Raw genomic sequence first — 26,482 nt, forward strand, 5'->3', positions numbered from 1 at the left:
CTTTGCAGGCCAAATGTTTACAATGTTTATTATTCCGCTCTGACGAAAAAGAAACATATTGAAAATCAGCCCGAGAAGAAAAAACCACATTTTACGTAAATAAAATAAAATAATGTAGATAAGTAGGCCCTACCTATTCTATGAAATATAACAAAAACATTAGGCCTAAATATAACTCTGTCATAAAAACCTTAATGTACATTATCAGTATCCTTATACGAATTTGACAAAATATATATAAATCTCATTCAATTCTATAAAGGCATGGTTTCAATCTTCAATAGGGTACCTCTAATCGGTCAACAAAGACATTTACATTTAACGGCGTGATGTTTGCACATTAGTGACTATGAATTTTTAAAAATTTGCACATTTGAAGATGTGTCACGTTTGCACAAATGTGGTTGTTTGCACATTTCACGGTTCAACAGGGTGTGGCCGAAATTACGATACGCCGTTAGCACCCGTAAACAAATATAATATATTAAAAAAGCTATGAAACCAATGGTAATTAACTGTTTATAGTATAATTTAAGTTTAGTTTGCAATAAAATATATAATTAAATACATTACATAAAAAGAAATCCAAATTTAAACATATATATATATATATATATACAGATTTTTGTTTAAAAAAGTCCAAATAAAAATGGCCTTCCATAAAATAAAGTACGCCCTCATTCGTCACACTTTAATCGAACTTGTGATTGTATTAAGATACTGAACCCATACGATTTGTTAATTATTGCCTCTTTTTTATCTCGAGTGGCAACAAATATTTTTCTAATTTATATCCATTGTTTTAATCAGGGACAATAATGTTGTATATCTTGAACACATTACAACAATTCTAGTATACCATTATGGTGAATTTTAGTGACATGAAATCACGAACAAACGAACAGTGTGTAAAACTGGCCAATAAAAAGTATGTTATTAATATGGAGCCACTTTAAACTCGCATCAGAAAAAGACTTTCGATACAAAAAACTGCTGTTTGGAAATTGGATGTTTGAAATAATTATTGTTTGAATTTATGAACAAGCGTATCGTGTGCAAAACAGTTTTTTTCATCTGATTAACAAGCGAACGGTGCATAAAAATGCAATGATGTTTTGTTTCAAATGTTCATGAACTACATGAAATATTGATAAATGAGTCAGCTAATATATTAACGTTATATTAATTCAATTATTGCTGTCTGGGCTAAATATTCTTTATGGTGGTTTGTATTATGGTTAGTTACAATACTACTTTAAACAATATACTTAGGTAAAGCTGTGAAACATTTTTAGCATGTTTTTAAAATAAGGTATATTTTTCTTTTTAATTGTTTATTTTAGACAGCACTGACTTGAAAAGATCGTCATCAGAATTCAGAATACATTTCTTTAAAATGTAAACATCTCTGCTAAACAAACAAAATCACGAAACTACATGCAGTCGCTTTTGTTGTTTATGTTTCCTTAAGTACTCAATCCATGAATTTGAAACCAACCAATAATTTTGTTTTACTTTCTTTTTATTTGTTTTGCATTTTCTACAATCCAATTCTAAAAATTGTATTATACCATGGCACAATCAATGGTTAGGGTCGTTAAACGTTAAGATAACAATACAAAATAATCACGAGGTTACGTACATTGTGTTGTCTTACCGTCTGTTGGCTGTGTACGTACACTCACCTTTGTTGTTTATGGTTCGTTATTTAATCAATCCATGAATTTAAAACCAACCAACAATTTTGTTTTACTTTCTATTTATTTGTTTGAATGTATTTAATTTTCTACAATCAAGTCCTACATTTTATTATAATACCATGGGACAGTCAATGGTTAGGATCGTTAAACGTTAATATAACAACACAAAATAATCACGAGGTTACGTACATTGTGTTGTTGTCTTTTTTAACGTCTGTTTGTATTTGTATTGAAAGAGCAACAGATATTACTAGAACACATAACCTATGCATTGAACCCGGAAATTGTTCGTAATGGTGAAAATGAATTGTTTCAAAAACTTACGTTCCTATAAAGAAACACAAAAATAAAACGGTTGAATTTTATTGGTTCATATAATACAGCATTGCCCTTAGTAAAGTTTCTAACAATCTATAACTGTCGTAGAGGCAGTCTACATTTCCATTTACCTGCAAAGATGTTGAAGATAATGTCTCATAATTTATTGATTTTGTTTTTGTTTTGTTTGTTGGTGGATTCTTCTAAATGTGTTGAGGTTGCATGTAGTAATGATACTTATGTGAATGCAGTTTGTGAATGTACAGAAAGAACACGAACAGTGAATTGTACAAACCGTGGACTCAATGAATGGCCAGTTGGAATTCCTGTAAATACACTGTTTCTGTAAGTTTAGATTTTTAAATTTAAATTTCATAAATCTAGTAAAACAAAAAGTAAATAAATAAAACTTAATTACATGTAATTCAGCTTATTCACCAATAACATATTTAAAAAGTAGTACAAATATAAACTTTGTAATATATTAAATATGTAATTATGTAATAACGTTTGCACTGGCCTCCTAGCTATGTGCGTGCTATGTGAGATACAATATTGTAGTTAGTGTAGCTTGTAATTCAGGTGGTTATTGCCCGGATGCGATTTTTTTTTTCGTACATAAGTTGGGGACCCCCTCATGAAACGTCACAAAATAAACATGAATAATTCATCAGTTAAATTTTCTTGTTCCGTGTGCACCCAAGCGTATAGCAACAAGAAGTGATTACACAAGTGCGGTACGATTCTAGGCCTATCTCCGCTGTTGAAGAATAGCGGCGTTTTGTGTGGATTGTCGAAATAATCGGCCTTTAGTTTATGGTGTTTTTAATATAATTTATTACTAAAGAATTACGTGTTAAAATTATAGTTTCTATTAATACTATTAGGCCTAATTATTAGTCTCTAAACCCATGTCTATTCTAGTAGTAGCTGTGTGGATGTGTGTGACGTGTGTGTGTGTTAGGTATGACCAAAGATAGTTACACTATCTTTGGTAATAGTTACACTATCTTTGGTATGACACAATCCGAGTAATAAGTCAGCAAAAACAATAAACATTACACAAAAATACATTTTTTATTCTCGTGGGTCAAATCTTCCCATCTCATGTGTTCATATACGCGCATTTTTAAAGTTCCTTTGAGTACATTGTTTGATAATTGATAGCAGAATTAAAAAAATACAGTACACAAATTATACACATTCTTTATTCTTGTGGGTCTAAGCTTTCTTTGGGCTATGTCCAAGAACGCTTGGGTGCACACGGAACAACAACTGCGATACGATTCTTTCTACAATAATAGGCCTAGGATTCTAGGTCAATTCACGTGATTGCCTTCGCGCACTCTTCTTCACACACACGTCCACTATGCAAAATGTGTCGAGGCTAATCGACAGCTAGGCAAAACATTAAACTAAGTAGTAATTGGACGTACATAGCCCAAAGACACAAGTCACACACACCGTACCCACACAGCTACTACTAGAATATACAGGGATTTAGAGACTAGTAATTAGGCCTAATAGTATCAATAAAACCTATAATTTTAACACGTAATTCTTTAGTAATCAACTATATTAAAAACACCATAAACTAAAGGCTGATTATTTCGACAATCCGCACAAAACTCCGCTATTCTATTATGAAATCGCACGCGGCAACCACAGCGGAGATAGGCCTAGAATCGTACCGCACTTGTGTAATCACTTCTTGTTGCTATACGCTTTGGGTGCACACGGAACAAGAAAATTTAACTGATGAATTATTCATGTTTATTTTGTGACGTTTCATGATGGGGTCCCCAACTTATGTACGAAAAAAAAAATCGCTGCCCGGATACGGTAGTCCCGATTCCATATACAGTATAGCGCATGCGCATACTTCCGTCAAGAACTTAACCTTGTACAACACTATTATATTTATAGTTTTTTTAATATAAGCCAAAATTGAAAACGCACTGAGAGAATCGAATAAACATTCATCTAACTAAAAACAAAAACAAAACAAAAACAACTTTGGGAAAAAAGAGGTTACGTACTTCGATGTCGACGACCCAAAACATTCGACAAACATGTATTTCTCCAATGTTTAGTGTTTTTACATTAGTTGATAGTTAATTAATTCTAATAATAACGGATTTGAAATAAACTAGTTGTTTTACCATAACATAATTACTTGTTTATAGTTACTTAAGAGACAACAACCTGAAGAAAATCGACACCAATGCTTTGTTAGAACTACAGGAACTTATTTCAATGTAAGATTTCAAAATTAATTGTCATTATTTTGAGTTATTTTATCTAGTTTTGCTCCTTTTAAATATGTCTAATTTATCAATGATGCATATTGTATCAATGTTATCTGTGTCCATTACTCAGGATAAAAAACGATACTCTCACAAACTGTATTGATACAAGGGAAGAGTGAAATTCCCTGATTGACACCGTGTTTTTGTTGCTTATCCTTACACATTCATCATCTATAGCGAAAAGAGTATATCCTACAATTGTACCTTGTCTAATTTTACATTCGAACTTTAGAGATAGTTAGCTAAAATTGTTCATAGTCATTATGTTTAAATAATTCCCATTAAAATAGACTATGGCACACATTACACAAACAAGTATGCGTTGATTTTAAAGGATAGAATAATTTACTTTATTTGAATATTTTATAATTTAATTTTTTTTTTAGTTAGGTGTTAACCAAAAACTAAATTATATTGAGGTAAATCATTACACCAAAATGTATACGCTAGTTTGTGTTTGTTTTTTTTATTTACTGAAATAAAATACAACTTTAATCAATTTGTTTTTCTTTTTGACAGAAACCTTCATAATAATTTACTTACTAGTTTACCAAGATTTCCAAAGACAATCGTTTCAGTGTAAGTGCTATTTATACAATCTCTTCTTGTCGTATCGTATTATGTACGTATTACGCCTGTTTATTATTGGAAATAACACTATTTAATTTGATAATAGCGGACATTTTGTTGGAATTTTTGTTTATTTTTTATTTTTTTTAGATATGCAATGAATAACATGTTGACAGAAGTATCGACATGTTTTAATGACCTTCCCAATCTTCGTCATGTGTAAGTTTATACATTTAAGAATCGATATCAACTGTTTCTAAAATATAGTTTTATATGCCTGCATTAAAAAAAGATGTGTTGGTATTGTGCCAAAATATATATTGTTGTACATTGATTAGTGATTAAATAATAAAGGTGGTAATTACTACCTAAAGCATTTACAATCCAACGGAACTAGATAAATGAAAAGTTGAAATAGTCTGCAGTAGAATTATACAATAATGTGGTCAACAAAATGATTTAGGTTGGTATAACCGTATGGTTGTCGTAATACGGTACACTATGACTGAATTACGCAATTTGCTATGTACATACATGTTGTAGTCTAACAGAACACATGTTCAGAGCTATTAAATCTCTCAAAAATATGAATATCAAAAGGTTTTGAGTGACTAGCCAATCACATGTGGCTGAAACTACTCAACCATATCGTATGCACCTACATAGTTTCAAGTGTCGGCGCATCATGTAGGCGTCTTTCTAGACTGTTAATTTAGCTCAAGTTTTATATGTATGAAACGTCATAACAATGTGCCAAAAATAATAAACCGAAACACAGTATATAACCTATTTGATAGTCGATTTCAAGGTCGTGAAGATGTGAATTTCCCTGTTAATAATGTTTTCTCTAAACGAACTACTGTGATATTATTAGGAATGAGAGACAGGAATGTTGGTATTAATGTCAGACAATGCTGGCTTTCATGTTTGTGTTTTTAGAAAAAATATTAGTTGTTGAGAATTGTTCTCACTCAATAGTTATTGCAGTTAACCCATTTGTTCTCGAAATTAAATGAGAATGTTTTAATTGTTGACAAACCTATATTGTAAAATGAAATCAACACAACTTTTCAATGGGAATTTGCCGTTGCTGCAATATCGAACATAACAATGCTATTTGAACGATATTTATTATTTATAATAATTAATTTTGTGTTGCTTTTGGAATAGAAATATAGATCACAACAGTATATCTATACTAAAAAATACTACAGTTAAAGGCTCGAATTTGGTAGATCATTTGTAAGTAAATACATTTTTTTTAAATGCATATTAACCATAACGAAAATCTTCAAACTACTACTACTATAGCTAATGCTGCTACTGCTAATGCTGCTGTTTGTGATGCTGGCGCCACCACCACTACCACCGCCAACAACACCACTATAGCTAATACTGCTAATTCTGCTGCTTCTGCTGCTGCTGCTGCCGCCGCCACCACCACCACCGCCAACACCATCAACCCCAATACTACTAATAGCAAATACTGCTACTGCTAATGCTGCTGCTTCTGCTGCATATACGTCGTCCGATATAAATTCAGTCATGAACACTGGAAGGAAAAAGACTAAAAATCCACACTGTATTATTTGTTGATGCAGTTAATTGGTATGAACATTGCTAACTCAATTCTTCCTGTTATAAAGATGCTTTATTTATTATGTCTGCTCCAAATTTGTTCTTTTTAAATCCTGTAACCGAACAACAATTATTTTAAATGTAAATTTTTAGAAGGGTAGAGGCCATGATTGCGTTATACCACATTTACTAAAGTTAATTTCTCTAATTTTTAATAAACATCTTATGCATGGTATTAATTCTTCTTTTTTTATCTGGTATAGTTCCAAATCTTATTAAAATAGCCAAAGTTATACAAATATTCAAGAAGCGAGGCCAAGACCAACTCGCTTATTATAGACCGATTTCTTTGCTTTCAGTATTCTCTAAAATAATAGAAAAATTAATGTACTCAAGATAAAATGATCATCAATATGTTTTCAGATATTTATTTTTTATTAAAATGTTATTAAATCCAATTATTTAATTTTTCATAACATTCAAAGTAAACCTATTTTTCATAAATTACGATCTTCGGCTCAATGCCCAAAATTGTTGAACGTAAGGTTGAAACACTATTCTTAGGTGTTTTTATTCAAGATAATTTAAAATGGAACAGTCAAAATAATTTTAATTATCAAAAGCAATTGGAATAATGAATAAGAATAAGCATTGTTTTTCCTAAATATACCTTACTTACCCTTTATAACTCCTGCAACATTATTTGGATATCCTACTACTCTTCAAACTTAAATAAGAATAGAATATACTAATTACACTATCACTACTACCATTAGCATTACTACAAATACTACTACCACTATCATTATTACTACTACCAGTAATACCACTGCCACTACTACCAACACCACTACCACTACTGATAATAATGATATTACTGTTTTTTTTTCTTGCAGTTAAATTTATTGTAAGTTTGTTGAAATACAACATGTGTTTGTAATTGAAAGAAAAACGAAAGAGAAAAAAACAATAAAGAAGAACTAAACTTAGGAACATCATGTAATTCAGGCCTGTATAATTCCTAAAAAATGAAATTTACCTTTTTTGTAGTTTTTGTCATTGCCTACATGGTTTATTAGTACTAACGATAATAATTATTATTCTTGTAAACAAGTATAATTGAAAATATTTCACAAAATGTATTGAAGTTACTTTATACTGATCCCAAATGGCCATGAAGAGATGGTGTTATACATTTACTGTACTTTGAATGTTTATTTCCTACCATATATATATGTATATACGCGGTGGTAGTGTATATATAAACACATCATGTATCATGTATAGCACATTAATTCTAAACCGCCCGGTGATAAACTGAAATTTATTTAATTTGAAATGATAAAGATGAAGACATCTGTGAGAATGGGAACCCGGACATTTTGCTTGATATGCAGCTGTCCTAACCATTAGACCACTGCGGCTTTCATGGTATAGTTCAAACCCGATTTGATAGCGACTCTTTAACATTCTCGGCGTGGTACAGCGGAACAGCACTAGTCCCTCAAATTGTACGTACAATATATATATATATATATTATTGTTTTAGGCGGATCCAGTCTGACAACGAAATGCAAGTGCTCTGTGAAAATGCGTTTGTATTGGATACAAATTATACTGCTGAAGTGTAAGTAAGATTCGTGAATTATTCTTTCTTTTACAGTAATTTTATTTAAGAAACAATTGTTTTGAAGGCCTTTTGACAATCGCAAAAAATCAAACTGAACTAAACATGCCAAGAAAATCAATACATTGTACATGCAGACTCCAACACTTTACTACCATAAAACTAAAAATAATAATACCGAAAGATACCAAATAATTGCACCCGCCAATGTTAAAACGATGCACTCGTAAAAAATACAAAACATTTCAAACGTTGTAAAACTAGGGAAATGGACATCTAAAAAAATGTTTTATAGGCTTATATAGATGTATGGAAACTCTAGTATTTGTATTAGTCGATTTATCAATGAATGTGGAGGGTTGGGTGGGTGTGGGTGGGTGTGGGTGTGTGGGGGGTGTGTGGGGGTGTGTGCGAACTATTTGTTAATGTAAATAACAATTATATCTTATATATTTTTTAATAGGTTTGTTCAATACAACCCTAACCTGAAAAAAATATCTACTGGGACTTTCAAAAACATAATAACCGGAAGCATGTAGGTATATTTCTATATTATGTATTTGTACTGTCATATTATATTTTTGTACTGTCAAAATGGAAAAGAAAAATATACTCTTAACAGAGAGATACTATTTTTTAGAATATTTATTGAGAAGATTTTTATCTTCAAAGACCCAAAAGCCCACTGCAAGTCAACCATTAAAAAGCAATGATATTAGTACATAATTATATTGATCTAACCAACGAAAAATATCTGAAATCTATGATTTTGATCATAAATTTACTTTTAAATTGTTCGTAAAAAATGTTATAGTATTCTAAACATCTTAAGCCAACTAATGTAAAATCAAACAGCAATGGATGTCATCCAGCTTGTTAAAATGCAGTAAACGCAAACATCAATTATACAAAAAAGATATCCAATCCCGAAGCCCTCAACGTTAAGCTTGAATACAATCAATATAATAATTATTATTTTTAACAAGCTTTGTCCAACTACAAATAAAGAAATATTATACATCTAAAATCTAAAAACAATTGAAGGCATATACGTCGTCCGATATAAATTCAGTCATACACACTGGAAGGAAACATACTAAAAATCCACACTGTATTATTTGTTGATGCAGTTAATTGGTATGAGCATTGCTAACTTAATTCCTCCTGTTATAAAGATGCTTTATTTATTATGTCTGCTCCAGATTTATTCTTTTTAAATCCTGTAACAGAACAACAAATATTTTAAATGTAAATTTTAAGAAGGGTAGCCATGATTTCGTTACACCACATTTATCAATAAATCAATCAAATAAACATTCATTTCTTTCATTTTCAAATTAACATTAATACAATAATATACATTCTGAGATTTTCTTTTTTAGATTTATAATAAGTCATGTTGTATAAAAAGGTGAAATTATATAAAAAATGAAAGAGGCAAAAAATCCCCAGAAGTATGAATCAATTATTAGAAATGTTCTTTTTTCCAAACAAAAAATTAGTATATAAACTAACCTTGACAGTTTCGCTGTCTTCAGAAGTAATGACGATCTATTACTTAACAGATTGACCTCTAGAGGGCCAATTCTGTATTATTATCATCAAAACCAACTCTCTGCGTGTATGAAGTGAAATCTATAGTAATAATTTTCTTAGTCAGTTCGGTTGGGTTTCTCAATGTATTCTCGGCGGTAGATAGGCTCGCGCTAATGTTTAAATCTAAAGCGTTCTCAAAACACTTCGTCTCGGTTGATGTTGTTTTGTCTTCTTCGTATCCAAATTGCCTTTTTTATGCGTCTTCTGTAGGTACCTGATTCTCTGTCAATAATTGTATGCGATGTCTTAACTACTCTACAACTACTCATCAAACTTAAATAAGTATAGAATAGAAAAATTACACTCCATTCCGAGCCCCATCTGATTCATTATTAGAAACAACCTGCTCTAAACAAGGTCCAAATAACAATATTTATGTTTAATTATTATCAAAACCAACTCTCTGCTTCTATGCTTGATGTTCGAATATTTTGATACAACCCATGATTACAACTTAAGAAGTATGTTTATGTTCCTGTGGTTAGATTCAGAAAGGTCATTTAATTATCACTGTAGCATGTCCGCATTTTGTGGAATAGACTATTTACATATTGTAAAGGAAAATTTAAAAACATTTTATTTGTCTCTTTACCATAATTAATTTATAAAATATTTGTATTTGCATTTAATTTAATTTAATTTTGTTGTCATTTTTTCGTGGTAAAAAAGTAGAAAATTTTGTTCTCTGAAAGGCAATCGAGTTATGTGCATATTTATGACGTTTTTGCAAAATTATGCATAATAGTGTTTACTTTATTAAGAAACATAAATCACAGTCCATGTTCTTTCTAAATTTTGCATGCAGTTTAACTTCAAATGTGTTTATGATAATTCGACAGTTACGGTTTTTAAATTCTATAAGAACTTTTGTAATAATGTTTTCCTAGATTTTTATTGGGAAACAGTCTGCAGAGCATACCAGCAAGAGCTTTTCAAGGCAAATATTTTACCGAGATGTAAGTATTTTTGTTTCCTAACTGCTCAGCTAAACATCGAACTATGAATTAGCTTTTGTCAGATTGGTTAATATTGCTCTTTTGTAAATTAAATCAAATTAGGCCTAATTTACTATCGATAGTAATTTGAAAAGATTGTTGAGCAACTAATGTTGGTTATTCCATGCAAAGTGGTCTTACAAGTTATTCATATATTTTTTCCAGCTCACTCAAAGAAAACCAAATTCGATTTATAGATAAGGATGCCTTCGTTGCTGTGGACTATGTCCATAGACTGTGAGTTAAGAGTATGCGTAAAACAATGCTACAAAAAGGCATTTTATTTGTATAGTATATAAACGGTAATGCAAAAGAAAATTTTTGGTTATTCAGTTTTTTAGTTCTATTGTCTCACTTCTCTACAGTTATACATATTTAGTATGGTCATGTAAACCAGAATTTGATATAGATATCATTATAATCTTAATAATAGTTATTATTCATTATAATTATTATAATGTCTTAAATGAATGAAAATCCATTATTACAGTAAATCTAATGATTCTTATTCCTCTTTAATCAATAATTTATGTAGACGGCTTTCAAACAACAAACTTACGGAACTACCAAACATTGTTAACTTACGAATAGAATATATACTGTGAGTGTTTATGTTCTTACTCTTTTGTTGGTAACTTATAATCTTGACTGGTGGTAGCACATGCAATACAATTTGTATTCAATGTGGAATATTGCTTTAAACTAAAAACAAATTACAAAACTGGTATCTCGTACGTTTGATCTTGTAGCCTACAGCATAGTAACTTATACTGTATGTACACATTATTTATTTGGTACATAAAATAATTATAGTACCGTATTTAAAATGACCCTTTTTATTTACCTGATACACATTTAGGAACCATTCGGTAAATTAACTCATTTTAAAACGACTAAGATGAACAAATCTTTGTGAATGTCATTGTCACAGATATTATCCGTTAAGTTGATTTATTTCCAATACATCACCTAAAAGAGTTTAGGCCTACTATAATATAATAAAAGATAAAGGCGAAATAATTTAACATTAGTTTTAGTACATTAAAAGCATTGAAAGCAATTGCTTCTACAGAATTCATCAACAACAAAAAAGTCCGTGATTAACTATTTAACGCCCTCTTCGTAATGTTACGTTCCTCTTCCAAACTTTTTACAAATACATTACTTATAGGTCAAGAATAAGTATCTTAAATGTAATATAAATTGAGAATCATTTTGCAGTTCTGATAAAATTACTCTGTGAGGATTTCAATCCATCATACTGATAGTTTTATATCGAAAGGTTGAAAAAAAAACACTGCCAGTTTAAAGGGGGGTTCCGGGTTTAAAATGAATAGTAAAAAATGTAAAATATATTTGTTTGTCTCTTGAACGGTAAAAGTTTCAATTTATATAAGCGCCCAGTGAAGCAGAACGAAGGCTGTGAAATCAGGCCAGATTACAAGTGCAGCTACGGCAAAATCACACTGTGGTTACAAAATAGGAAATTCGTGAAATGGTCCGTCTTCCGACGACTCGTTATCATTAACCATATCAATTACTTTTGTAAAATTATACTTATCTGATGTAATTTTAGTCGGTCTTCCCATTTATAAAGTCAATTTTTTTATGAAAATTCATCAAAATAGTGAAAAAATAGATATGTTTGCACTTTACGTTTGCCGATTTTCGCCCCGAATTAGGGAAAAATCAAAATCAATGAAGCGTAACGTATACTGTACATTCCTGCTGAGGATCGGATCGAGCGAGACGACGATACACGTGCTCTCTCTGCTGCCCATGCCTGGCATCGTCACGTGATAAGCAGATACAACAATACCAAACTGGTCGGGTCGAGTATACCCCGTCTATAATCACAACATGAACGATATACAGTATTTGATTGAAGGTCAACTCGACCTAACGGCAGGCCCGTATCCAGGGGGGGTGCGTTGGGTGCAGACGCACCCCCCCCCCCCAAGTCCCAAAAGGTCCACTATTTCCTCGGTTGGTATTTTTTCTTGTCTTGTTTAACTAAAGACAATATCATTATATATATACAAAATTTACATTATCAATGGTATACAAACAAAAATATGCTAATATAAAATGAAAAAATACCGGTAATTAAATTACGGAATCTGAACTGACTACAAACTCGATGTAAAACATGCGCAGTCGATCATGTGACGACAAGCAATAGCTTAGCGCTTCGTGTACGCGGTACGCGGTAAAGTGTTTGCTGGTGAAATACAACTTAACGTCAGGGAACACGTGTACTTTTTGTCGGGGAATATAGTATACAGTAAAAAGCGTTCGCGTTCACTTCGTAGCTAGCTTCAGCGCCTAGAAAACCGCGACGTTTCATTGACCGTGAGAGTACGTCAGAGTGATATTATGCACTTTATATGCATTCATTATTGCCAGCGATCTAACTTACTACTAAACAATAGCTAGGTACGCACTTGTCTGGCGGTATCCCTTTGTACGAATCGTTCAACGTTGGGTCGAGACGCGTGATATCAAGTTTCATCCAGGGACCAAAATGTGTAATGTGTTATTTTCCAGGCGAAGTTTACCGACGGTTACGTCGTGTACTGCGTCGACGTACGCTACACTACAGCAAAAACGAATTATGTTAATTGTTCGTTTGTTCACCAATTTTTTAATTTACAAGTAACCTTCGGGTACCGTGGGGCACCTAAAATAAAATTTTCATCCATTAATAAACAAAAAAACATGCCATTTTCGCTTAGTTATTAGCTATAGTTATTACATTTTCAATATCCTGTATGTCATGAATTTCTCACCACTCGGAAGTCCAGATGGTACGCATGCATACACCTGGAAGGAATAAACTTTTTCCCCCCGACTGAAAAAGGTCTACGCTTGCGTTTTTTAAGCCTCTAGGCCTGATGTTTCCAAAGTATAAAATGCAATTTTTTGAAGACCTGCAGCTCTAGTTTTAAACATTTTCTTAGCTCAGCCCCAACAATAAAGCTGGTCATATTTCGAAGAACAAGAAGTACATTTTCCGGGACCTAACATCTCTATTTTTCAAACATTTCTTAGCTCAGTCACAACCCATGATAGGGACTTATATATTTTTTTTCATGTTTTGAAGTATAATAAGTCCAATTTCCGGGACCTCCAACTCTATTTTTCAAAATTTTCTTTGAACTTTTATTTTTTAAATTGAAAAATATGGATTGAAACAGTCATCGCGCATCGTTTTTTTGCACGCAGTATTTTATTTATGCATTATAAAAAATTGAAAAAATGGCTACCCTAAATCTGATTAAAAAGACCTCAAATGACGCTAGAACGCGTTGCTTCCGGGGGCTTCGCCCCCCTGGACCCCCACCGGGGCCCTTGGCGGCCCCTGGCCCTCAGCCTAGTGATGCTCGCTTCGCTCGCATAGCCCCCTCGTCGGGGAATGTAGCCCCCGCGTCGGGAAGATCCTGGCGCCACCCCTGCTGAGTTGGCCTCATCATGAAAGCGTTAAGTTCTGGTGTCCATCGTTCAACTAGCCCAGGCCACAACAGAGAGTCTTACATCAGTCTTTGGCCTTGGCGGCCCCCTGGCCCCCAGCCATTGTTGCTCGCTTCGCTCGCACCCCCCCATTATAAATGCTGCATACGGGCCTGCTAACGGAATGGTATAGATAATATAGCTCGAATGAGAGAGTTGGAATATTTGTGTAGTGCAGCCTATAGTAAAAGGCCTGGTAGTATCAATTCGCATAGGGTCTACTACACTAGCTAGCTCAATTTTTAACTGGGCCGGATCGGCTAGGTCTCCTTCCTACTACCTGGTCTACTTGCTTGATGCATGAGTATCCGCTTTTTTGGAGAGTAAACTAAGCCTATTTTATTTTAGACGATCGGGACACCATACGTGTGGACGGCGATCGGACCTTGTTTTGCTTCAATATTTACAGCCGATTTTGTAGAACGTTTTAGGTTTAGATTGTTTATGAGTTTGGTTGATAGGATGGGTTTTGTTATTTATGGGCCAATCGTCTAGTAGTAGGCTAGCTAGGGCTATGGGCCCCACTGTTTTAACGTAGCCATCGCGGCATGGAATCCCTAGTCAGAATGGCTCTCGCCCATTAGGCTAGGCCTCGAGTAGTATTGTACGTGAAGCCGATAATACGATCTGTACTATAGAGGTATAAAAATAGTATAATTTATGACTCCGTAATCTGTACTAAATTTTGTATAAATATATGCTACTACTGTTATTATTACACTTTAGGCCTAGCTTAGAAAATCTACAAAAAATGTATTTCACAATGATCGGGTGGTCGTCGTTTGACAGGGGAGAGAGATGTAAATCAGTTGACAAAGACAACGTACATGACGTCGCGAGTTTGGAATCCACTGGTGACGTGATTTTGTGAATATCTCATGAATATTAATGAGCTTCCCTAAGCTGCTGAAAAACAGACTTTCCATGAATTTACCCTAAAATGTATATGAAATTTAATTTTTTTAATTTCTCGTTATTACTTCTTCATTCTGACATGTCTATATTGTTATAATATTTTTTATTTAATAAATAAACGATATTTAAAAGCAATTTTAAACCCAGAATCCCCCTTTAATATTATTTGTAATGTAATTGTTTTCCTTTTCTCTCTGGATCTATGCCTAAATGTGTCACTTTGTGTCAGTATTATGACAATAATTACCACATACAGTAGTTACGTATTATAGGTAATACATTATTTTGCCACCAACTTACGACTGTGAATCTTCTAGAGATTTAAGCTGGAACAATCTGACATCTTTAGAAGACGGCCGGATATCTACAGTTGAGAACATTATTACACAACAATAATATTCAACACATTTCCAAAAACATCTTTTCTGATATGGCATCCCTTGAGAAGCTGTAAGTATAAGCCTATATATCAAGTCTAGTCGATTCGATTGCCGAACGGATAAGAAAGTCACAGCGACAATGTCGGCGGCATATGTTCAAGACTCCCCTTCACCAAAATACTGGTGGTGGAAAACGTCTTCTCAGATATGGATTTAAAACGTATACATATGTTGCTCATAAACCATAATCTAAACAAGTTATTAGGCCTTAACAGGTTCATTTAAAAAAAATCAAGTTTTAGTCTTCAAAGTTATCTAAAATAATACTTAATCATAATATTATTTTTCAGAATGCTTATGGGAAACAAAATTACCTATATAGAAGAAGGGGCATTTAGTGGAACTAATCTTCAGTTTCTGTAAGTTAATTACAATATTGATCCCGTGTACATAATAGTGCACGTTAAATAACTTGCAACAATATTAAACACAACAAAAAATATCCGTGTTTTTTTTAAAAAGATTTTAACAGAAAGTGTTATATACTGCATGCAGCCTTTATATGTTTTAAAGCAAACGAGATACGTTGAAATGTCACAACTCGAACATTTTAAGAAAAATAAATGCAATTTTGACGTAAAACGAGCAAAAAGGTGTTTTTAATTGTTCTACTGTACATATCAGAGGATGATCATGACGATGATGATGACGCCATTGAACTTAATTAAATGATAAAGTCGTTCATTTTTGTTATCGTCGTTTACAATTGTGTAGGCCTATTTTTTTATAATGTGTTAACTATTTTTTTTCTCCAGCTTCCTTTATGGGAATGGAATTACTAACATTACGTACCAAACATTAAAAACCAATGGTAAAACGCTGAAATACATGTGAGATTTGTTACTATTCTAAAATAAGTAAAATAATACATTTTCGATCTGTGTTATACATGTACGTTTTAATTAATTCAAAACTTAACCGAAACAAAGATATTTTATACTAATAAGTTTTTTTTTTCAGATATCTATTTGACAATAAATTAGAGAAGATTGGGGAAAATGCTTTGTCACATATGACAGAAAATGGAACAATGTATGTTGATAGGAAAAATTAAATAAACAAACTCTCATTATTTCATAACTGTATTGTTTATTATCCAAAACTATTAATATCATTATTTTCCATTATGTCAATGAACTCGCATGCACTTAATACAACCTTATCTTTATTTAGATATCTGAACTGCGGTGGACTACAATCACTTCCGAATGGTATAGAAAAACATATAAAAACGTAAACACATTTTTAATTACTATTTTGTCTTTTACACACATCGACAACAAGAATATGATAATTATTGTAATCGAAACTATTGTTAATTTATTTTAGAAATTGTGAAGACACATATTATTGGATAGCCCATCGCCTCAAAACAATAAGTTACACATTCTTTATATGTTCACAGGTTTTATCTATATATAAATTTACGTAAGGGCAAAATTCGGTTAATCGCGCGTTACTTCTAGAAGATTTATTATAAGGTATATAAAGTCGGTTGGTACTTTCGGTACTGATTTTAACCACTAAATGTAATCCTGTTTACTAATTAAGTTATTTGTTTGTTACTTTATTCCCTTTTACAAAAAACATAAACATACATAAATAATCATTACAAAACAAAAGAATAGAAAGAGGGAATCACAGCTTATAAGTAGAAACCACCTATTACAAAACAGTATATATATAAATAGAAATATGAAAAAAGACACAAGGGCATAGGCAAACAAAATGTGACTTTAAAAAAAATGCAAACAATCTTTTTTTTTATCTTAACAACAAAAAGATAGTTTTCTCAGACAGTAATATGTAATTGTTCAGTTTTATTTATTAAAAAAAGAGAGACATAAACAACAAAATACCTGTTTTATTCAGAGTATTGCAAAAGTAATTTAATTTTGTATTTTATTTTAAAAGTTATAGATTCTTATGTAACTTACGAGTATCCGGTATTTCACGCCTAAGTTCAACCCCTTTACAGACTAAATTAAACGCATTGTGTTATAAAATGAATGAATACATGAATGAGGCCGTTATTTGGTTGTTTTCATTTCTTGAAATACGTCCATCTTCATTTGATATTACTTGATTTCCAATTTCTGAGTTCAATTCTTTTCCAAAAGTCAATCTAATTTTAGCCATTATTTACTTTTATTTCACCCTAAACATGCGCTTTCAGATCGAAGAGCAGAGAGTCACTAAATAGTTTTTATATAGCAATAACATTTACAATACAACAGTAACAAACAAGAAGTAATTAATGAATATCTTTAAATAAGCTTTAAATTAATAAAGATTCGCTGTAGTTAGTGACGTACTCTAAGATAGGGTATGCTGTGGTTAACAACGCGAGTACATGTGAACTCTCTCTTATATAGTTTAAACGCATTAGGCTCATCCTGATGAGATATAAATTTAGACAATTTACTGCGAACTTTTGCATCTTATCAGTTATAGTACCTATGTTTTATACTAAGACAATAATTGTTCAATAGTTATTTTTATAATGTTTTGTTTTACTAGTATTTGTGTTACTGATCATACGGACATCAATATAGACATTGTTGTAGATCTATTAAGGTATATTGATAAAGGTAGTGGGATGACGTGTAATTCAGAAACGAGAACTTACAGTCCATGCGAAAAGGGGACATACAAAATATTGTCGACCATGCATACACCATGTACAAAGTGCCCTCCAGGTAATTGATGGTATTGATTAACTATTTAAATTATTTTATGTCCATTATTTTGAATTTCATCTAACACATAAACGATTTTATCTAAATTGTTGTTAGCAAACATTTTATTTCGTCGTTGCAGGTGGCTTCTATCAAGATAAACACGGAGTCATAGGAAGGATTGATTATAGAGAAACCTGTCAACAATGTCCTATTGGAAGTTTTTCAGATAATGCAGGAGCGGCGTCTATCGCGGATTGCCAGACGTGTCCATCTGGAACCAATACAAGTACATTTGCTAATCTAAATGCTTGTTATTGCCTCGACAAGTTCCATAGAACTGATCGATTTGGTCCATGCATGCCTTGTCCGGAGGGCGTTACATGCAATGGAGGATATCTGAATCTAACACGTGGATACTGGTGGTCCTGGGATTTCCCTGATAATTGTATTGTAGATGGAGAACAAAACAAAAGATCTTGTTTATCGGCGTACAACACATTTATAATTAATTTAAAAAACGACAAATTTCCAATTGACGATCCAAACAAACTAAAATATGCTGTATACAAAGGTCCATTACCACAAATTCACCTGTGTCCACTGGGAAATAATAGTTGTAGCATTGGATTGGAATTGAATGACACTTGTGCTAAAGGATATACTGGTTGGCTTTGTGCGGCATGTTCAAAAGGATATTATCAGTTATTTAACGAATGTCACAAATGCCAAAGCCCTCTCCTAACTGTTGTCATATTCATTTGTGTTATTTTTGTAACGTTTGGAGTTATTTGTCTCATTTGGAAATTACAACAAAAGAGTACCGACCACCACCGACAAACAAAACTAGATTCATTTGTGACATATCTAAAAATTGCTATAAACTTCTATCAGATTTTAGGTATACTGTCAGAAGTAACTGAAATTCACTGGCCTAAAAACTATGAATATGCTAGTAGAATACTTGAGTATTTTGACGTCATAAGATATATTAGTATGCTAAGCCCAAGATGTTTACTTGAATCTTGGAATGCATATTCGTCACTTCAAGTTGCTATTTGCACACCTGTTTTAATAGTAATAACTATGTCCGCCATTTACCTTATGTTTTATACGTGGAATAAGTACCATGGGGTAATAACTGAGAGCCGCACACGTGACAAATGTATCATTGTGTCAATGCTACTTCTTTACCTTACATATGCAACCACATGTGCAGACATCATGGCGGTTGGACCATGGTCAATTCGTTTATATAACATTACCGAAGATGGTAATGTCAGTAAGACAGTACTAACGTCAGACTACTCGATTGATCTGGACCAAAATCATGGATCTACATATCAAATCAACAAAACACTTGTTTACATTTCTCTAACATACATCATAGGCTTCCCATTGGTCATAGTTCTTATGCTATACTGTCTACATGTACATTGTGATCAGGAAGAAAAAAAACAGGATCAAGGAGGACGGATGATTGGTGTGAGGTTCTTTTGTGGACAATACAAAAACAGATTTTGGTTTTGGGAATCATTTGAGCTGTACAACAAGGCTCTGTTGGCACTCATTGCCAACTTAAAAGATGACGTGTCTTCAAGTTTGTCATACTCTTTGTTTTTTACTGTCATCTTTATTGTATTGCATTTGTACCTTCAACCAATGAAAGAGAAATCCGAGCAGAGATTCCAATTGTTGACTCTTGTCTTTATCGTTGTCAATCTATCCATTGGGGCGATCGTAAACGTGGATCAAAATGTTAATGAAGATGACGTCATTGGTTTACTACACAGGTTAACTCCCGTTATTCTAATTATGCTGAATGTTTCTATCATGCTGGTCGTAATAGGTAAGGTATTTATCGATGGTCTACAATGGATATATAGGCCTATCAAACCATCAGATTTAGCCAACTTCTTATAACACAAATAGTTTTTGAGTACTTTTATTAAATTATTTTATTCTCTCGTTTTCAGTTGATTTTTTGAAGAAACTTAAAACAGACTGTTGTCGACGTCAGTTTAGTGGGGCACTGCTTCTTCAGTTCGATGATGAAAATGAGCTAGAAGAATCACACATTGAGGAAAACAATGTTATAATATAGCTTTAGTTTTTATATTAAGGAAATGATTACATTATCACTCTTGTTCTTATATTTCTTGTTCTGGTTTTGTTGTTGTAACAACAAAACCCTCCTGTTATTGGCGAATTTCTTTTGCTGTTGGTAGGATTTAGAAATAAATAAAAATATTTGTTAAAGAAAGTGATGAATAAGGAATGACATATATTCAAATTTTGGACAGTTTTTGTTTTGTGATATTGATAAATTTATGTTTGTTTTTAAGTTAGACTAGATTGAAAAATATCTTGTTGAGTGTATACATCGATCAATTAATCTAGTGGGGAAAGTGTCACCTGGTTGAGACTAGAACGCTTAACCACTAAATAGATATGGCATTTGTTACACATGTAGAATTTCAAATAGTTTTTCACAGTTGGATTAATAAATAATTATTTGTGAAAACAAGAATGTAAATAAAAATGAGTAAATTGAGAAAAGGTTGAAACGTCTGGAAACATTGCATTTTGTATGTGTATGCGTGTACATGTATGTATAGACATACATTTGTATAAATGATTATTATTTGATTGTATGCCTAAATACCTGCCTTCTTATAATACAGGCAATTAATCAGATGATAGAAAGAACCATTTGTAAACAAAGTATTTATATAATTATTGTACTTACAAAACACCATCATGTAAATTAAACTATTTTTAAATGAGTAATATGCATTATTAAGAGTTGTAGCTTCCTATAATTAAACAAGATATAGATATTCGGCGAATTGTTTAATAATATTGTTTGATTGATTTCATTAAAAAAAATGTATAGAAGTGTATGACTAACAGTTATTTAATATTTGTTATTAGTTCATTTTAAGTTTTTGTATTGTTTGTTTAGCTTCTTATACAGAAAATACATCAGAATTGTTCTTTTTTTGGAAATTAAGCCAAGTACGTAATATTTTGAACAATTTTCTACAAAAACTACTTTAAAATTGGCGTTTTAGTGGAAAGGGATTTTTTTTTCAATTCTGTGTATTGTAATATAAGGATATACTGTTATATTTAAGAAATTGACCTTTGTATCGGAATTCAAATAGGTTCACAAACTTGACCCAGAAAGTCCAAAGGAGAGTTTGTCCAGATGTTTTAATGACCATTTAGTTTATAATAGAGTCCCTAAAGAAAACACTTAGCTTAATTTTGTGACTTTCCCATCGAGTGATCGACACTATTTAAGTACAGACTTGACAGTGTCATCCATCACAGAAATACCTTATTATACCGTTAATCACTCCCACTTAAACACCCCTGGACCAACTTAGGACCAATCGTTACCCTCACAGATTACGTAGTGACATATGCAAATGAACTGAGCCAATATACTCCCAAGTTTCAGAAGGGCCCAGACACACCTTACAGCCACCTCACGGAGCACACACCTCACAGCAGACCTACACACTTCACACCTCACCGACAGCATCATTGATCCTCCGCGTTCCTTATCTATACTTATAGTTGTATATTGTACTGAAGTATTATACTGAATAAATAATATATGTGTTACGACAGTCAAGCGAGTTAGAGTCTTTCATTAGTACCTCAACAAACCAACATTATATTACATGGTGGAAGACCCAAATTTCATAAGGAACGGAGTGAGAAAACAAGAAATAAACACTTAACAAGACACGAAGACGAAGACAAAGACAAAAATAACCATATTTGTTTGAAAGGAGAGAAATTTACTTTGACTCAAAAGACAAGCTGAAATTATATTTGAATGAGATCGAGACAAGCAGAAATTTGATCAAATTATTACCATTGGATGAAAGACAAAGAAGATAATCGAGGAAGACACAAAAGACAAGCTGAAATTATATTTGAATGAGATCGAGACAAGCAGAAATTTTATCAAATTATAACCATTGGATAAAGACAAAGAAGATAATCTAGGAAGACCCAAGCAGAATCAAAACAGAAGCAAGCGGACAAGAACTATTTCGTTTGAACACTTTCAACTTCACGCCGTTTTTTTTTTCGATCGTTTTTTTTAACATTTATTTTTTTGACCATTTTGAACATTGATGAGCACTTTTAACATTTCTTTAATTCGTTGTTTGAACATTTAAACATTTTTAACACTTTTTGCTTTCCTTTAATTCATTTTTAATTGGATCCGAAGCATTTGGGGTAAGTCAAAACCATTTTGATTTTTGATTTGTAACCTTGATTGAAAAGTGAGAGTTTACATATACACTAAATTGTTTTGATATTTTGATTAATTAATATTATAAAGTATGGTCGACGTTGTTGATAACGAAGTAATTTTAAATGAGCCCGTCAATCCTCACCCCGTGCCCCACCTAAGACAAACCGATTTCCTTCCCAAAAGATATGACGGTTCCATAACCGATCACGACCAATGTAGTGCACATTACTTATCGTTTACCGACTACCTTGAGGCCCACACGTTAGAAAACCCTGTAAACAATGCCCAATTAATTAATGTAATAAGTATTTTTAAACGTAGCCTTCAGGGCCAAGCTAGACTCTGGATTGAGGGAAAGCAGTTCGATTCACTAGAATCCTTAAAAACCCAATTCATCAACAGGTTTAGTAAAAACAAATCAATCTATGCGCACATAAGAGAATACGATTCAATTACATACACCACTGGCGACAATGCCGAAAAGCACTTAACCAAAATCAAACAAGCCGCAGACAGAATTGGATACGCTGACCAGCAGATAAAGAATAAATTTATTTCGACCCTTCCACCAAAATGTAGAGCAGCTGTAGCCATGTCCACCCCAATCGATGCCACTATTGAAAATATTGTAAATAGCACACAAAATTACCTTGACCTTTCCGTAGATGATGCCACACGGGAAGTTTCATTCAATATCAATAAGGAAACAGATAGGCCTAATAGTCTCGAATCGCTCCAACATGAGATAAATTCTCTCAAGTTAGACATGGCCACAACAAAACGATCCCTTAATGATGATACTCGACGCTCACGTTCCCCCACCCGAAATTATATCCCAAGACGAAACCGAAGCCCAAGCCCATACAAACCCCGATTCCAGACCCCACCGACCCCAAGATATAGACAACCTCCCCCAACCTGTTATTACTGCGGGAAACCAGGCCACATAGCAAGGCACTGCCGACAACAAAACCGCTCTTACGGAAACTATCCCCCGCCATACCCATACCAACAGTCAAACAATTACTACCCTAGCCACCAGCAGGATTTTTAAAAAGGGGACTAGATGCCGCCTATAATCTGGCCCCCCATACTAAATACGACAATTTTAAGGCAAAATACTTAGGGAATTCAGATAATATTGATTTGTTACTTAACGACAGAAATTACGTTAAAGGAAATTTACCAGATGGTAGAAATGTTTTAACTTTATTTGACAGTGGTTCAACTAGAACTATAATCTCACAATCGTACGTTAATTCCTCACTTTATTTATCGCGTTTAAAGCCAGTTAAAGTGAACACAACTAAATTTAGATTAGGTAACGGTGACTTCTTATATGCCAACCACTTAGTGCAATTCGAATTATTTATCCAAGGACACAAATTTAAAATTTCAGCATTAATCGTTAAAAATTTGACAGGTATTGACCTGATACTTGGAACCGAAACATTGTCTGAACTCGACGGTACTTTAAATTTTAAGGAAAACACATTTCGCATTAGACCAAAGATTTTTAGCTTTCGTCCTGTACACAAGATTTTTCTTAAACCCGGTGATACTAAAACAGTTAAATTAAAAGGAAGGGTTCCCGCCTTTGTACGCAATTCTGATGTTGTTCTACATGCAACCACCCATATTTCAAAACTTTGTCCATCAGATATGTTAGTAAAATTACACAGAGGAGAAACCAACATTGATATCACTAACAACACAAACAGAAACGTATCTCTAAATACACATCAACCTATCGCGAGCCTTCACTTAACCAACCTTGTAACAGTTACTAACGACCTACCAATTGATAGAATAAAGTTGACCAATGATAACGCAAACAAGTACCCACATTTAGAACGTACAGACCCATTGCTAACTTTAACCGAGGAAGAAATAATTAGAAAACAAGTTGATTTAACAGACAGCGTTTTAACACATAGAGAAAAAGAAGATTTGTACAAAACCTTACAACAAAACAGAAATGCATTTTCACTTTATGGTGAACTATCTAGCTGCCCAAACTTCAAAGCTGACATACACCTCTCTAACGATGAACCATTTTTTATTCGCCCATACTTCGCGACAGACAAAGACAAACATGTTATTGAGGCCGAATTGAACAAATTAGTCAAATTAGGAATCTTAGCAGTAGGACACCAATCGTATACTTCCCCTGTCCTTCTTGTTTCAAAGAAAAATTCAAAAGATAAAAGAGTTGTCACAGACTTCCGCTATCTCAATTCCAGGATAAAACGTATTAATCACCCATTTCCATTATTGGCCGAAACTTTGAAAACAATAGGTAACGCTAATGCACAGATTCTTAGCGTAATTGATTTGAAATCAGCGTTCCACTGTGTACCATTAGCCGAACATGCCCAACAATACACAGGTATAGCTTCATATCATGGTGGAAAGCATTATTATTATAAGAGATTAGCACAAGGATTAAACGTTTCACCAGGTATATTTCAAGCAAAGATTGACGAAATTTTAAATGAAATCCCAAATTCTAGAAAATTCTGTATCGCCCATCACGATGATATTATTTTATTTAGCCAAGACAAATTTGCTCATAAGCAGCACCTCGTTTCCGTTTTACAAGCCCTACAATTAAATGGTTTTAGAATTTGTCCAAAGAAATGTAAGTTATTCAAGAATAAAGTGCAATATATGGGACACACCATCCTGATTAATTCTTCAGGACACGCATGTATCACACCATTAGGCGACAGGTGTGCAGCTATCCGAAATTTGCCAGTCCCACGAACCCATAAAGAAACTAAACGATTTATTGGTGCAGTAAATTATGTATCCCATTTTTTCCCTCAAATACAATCAATTTTACGTCCGTTACACACACTCGCAAGCAAACGCCGAAAATTTTTTTGGTCTACTGAACACCAGAAAGCATTTGACGAAATTAAACAATTAATGGTTAAACCACCAACTCTTCAAATGCCTAGAAAAGAAGGTAGATTTACGCTATATAGCGACACTTCAAGAACCGCAACAGGTTCATATTTAACACAAACAGTAAACGATAAAGAACACATAATAGGTTATTATTCCAAAATCTTACCACAAGCCTGTCAACGATATAGCGTCACAGAATTAGAGTTATTTGGACTTTACATTAACGTTTCAGCATTTCGACACTTACTAAAGGGTTGCGAATTTGATGCATTCGTAGACCACTCAGCAATTGTACAAATTTGGAATTCAAAAGATCAGCCATGTACACCCCGTTTACAGAAACTAATATTACGATTGTCCGGATACATTTTCCAAATTGGTTATAAGAAAGGAACTGAATTAGTTTTAGCAGATTTTCTCTCCCGAGCCCCTCGTGACGACGATTCCGAAATTGATCAAGTTGTACCCATTGCATTTAATATTACAGAGACTGAATCTCTTAACCCGATTACAAACACATCTACTAGCAGACCAGTAACAAGGTCATACGCCAAGAAAATGGGAATAAATATACCTGACCTACATAAACCCAAACCAGTACAAACGCCTGTCATTAATCAAAACCCAGTGACAACAAACACGCGACCTACACCTCAACCTACCACTACACCACAGATAATCACGAGACAACAAACAAACGCACATCGATCACCGCCCATCACAACGCCACCCATCGTAACGCCACCCCCAATACGTAATGTAAACATTCGACAACCTCCAGAGGAACGACTAGTAGACAAAAATAAGCAAAGCAAAGATACTACACATCGAAATGTACCAGTTGAATTGTATACATCGCCCAAACCACTAGTACCAAACATAACTGAATTTAAGTCAGCACACATCCCAAAACAACAAGACTTAGATAGATTAATGGATGTTATTCAAAGAAAGATAATTAGAGATTATAACCTCCCAGTAGATGTTAAACAATTACGTGTTGAACAAGAAACTTCACCATTTTTTAAGCCAGTTTATGATTATTTAGTTCATG

The 26,482-nt window shown here is 33.1% G+C and overlaps 2 protein-coding genes across 2 annotated transcripts; both read left to right on the forward strand.

Annotated features, from left to right (window-relative positions):
• Positions 1-2,166: 2,166 nt before the first annotated feature.
• Positions 2,167-10,934, forward strand: LOC140049775 (podocan-like). The gene is made up of 7 exons (XM_072094723.1): positions 2,167-2,363; positions 4,205-4,276; positions 4,847-4,906; positions 5,048-5,116; positions 6,068-6,139; positions 10,586-10,654; positions 10,859-10,934. The coding sequence occupies exons 1-7, from the start codon at positions 2,170-2,172 to the stop codon at positions 10,932-10,934; spliced, it is 612 nt and encodes a 203-aa protein (XP_071950824.1). The 5' UTR covers positions 2,167-2,169.
• Positions 10,935-15,279: 4,345 nt separating this feature from the next.
• On the forward strand, positions 15,280-20,516 carry LOC140048926 (uncharacterized). Its single transcript, XM_072093726.1, has 8 exons — positions 15,280-15,568; positions 15,849-15,917; positions 16,314-16,388; positions 16,519-16,590; positions 16,732-16,791; positions 18,079-18,257; positions 18,379-20,085; positions 20,213-20,516. Exons 1-8 carry the CDS (start codon positions 15,549-15,551, stop codon positions 20,338-20,340), a joined length of 2,310 nt encoding a protein of 769 aa, XP_071949827.1. The 5' UTR covers positions 15,280-15,548; the 3' UTR covers positions 20,341-20,516.
• The last annotated feature ends 5,966 nt before the right edge of the window (positions 20,517-26,482 follow it).

Source organism: Antedon mediterranea, chromosome 5, assembly GCF_964355755.1.
Source record: "Antedon mediterranea chromosome 5, ecAntMedi1.1, whole genome shotgun sequence".
Taxonomy (NCBI): domain Eukaryota; kingdom Metazoa; phylum Echinodermata; class Crinoidea; order Comatulida; family Antedonidae; genus Antedon; species Antedon mediterranea.

Bases quoted from the DNA above. Each gene is read 5' to 3' on its own strand.
- LOC140049775 (XM_072094723.1), top strand. From the start codon at position 2,170: ATGTCTCATAATTTATTGATTTTGTTTTTGTTTTGTTTGTTGGTGGAT. The intron at 4,277-4,846 runs GTAAGATTTCAA...TCTTTTTGACAG, and splicing joins CTACAGGAACTTATTTCAAT to AAACCTTCATAATAATTTAC. The intron at 4,907-5,047 runs GTAAGTGCTATT...TATTTTTTTTAG, and splicing joins CCAAAGACAATCGTTTCAGT to ATATGCAATGAATAACATGT.
- LOC140048926 (XM_072093726.1), top strand. From the start codon at position 15,549: ATGGCATCCCTTGAGAAGCT. The intron at 15,569-15,848 runs GTAAGTATAAGC...ATTATTTTTCAG, and splicing joins ATGGCATCCCTTGAGAAGCT to AATGCTTATGGGAAACAAAA. The intron at 16,591-16,731 runs GTATGTTGATAG...ATCTTTATTTAG, and splicing joins ATGACAGAAAATGGAACAAT to ATATCTGAACTGCGGTGGAC.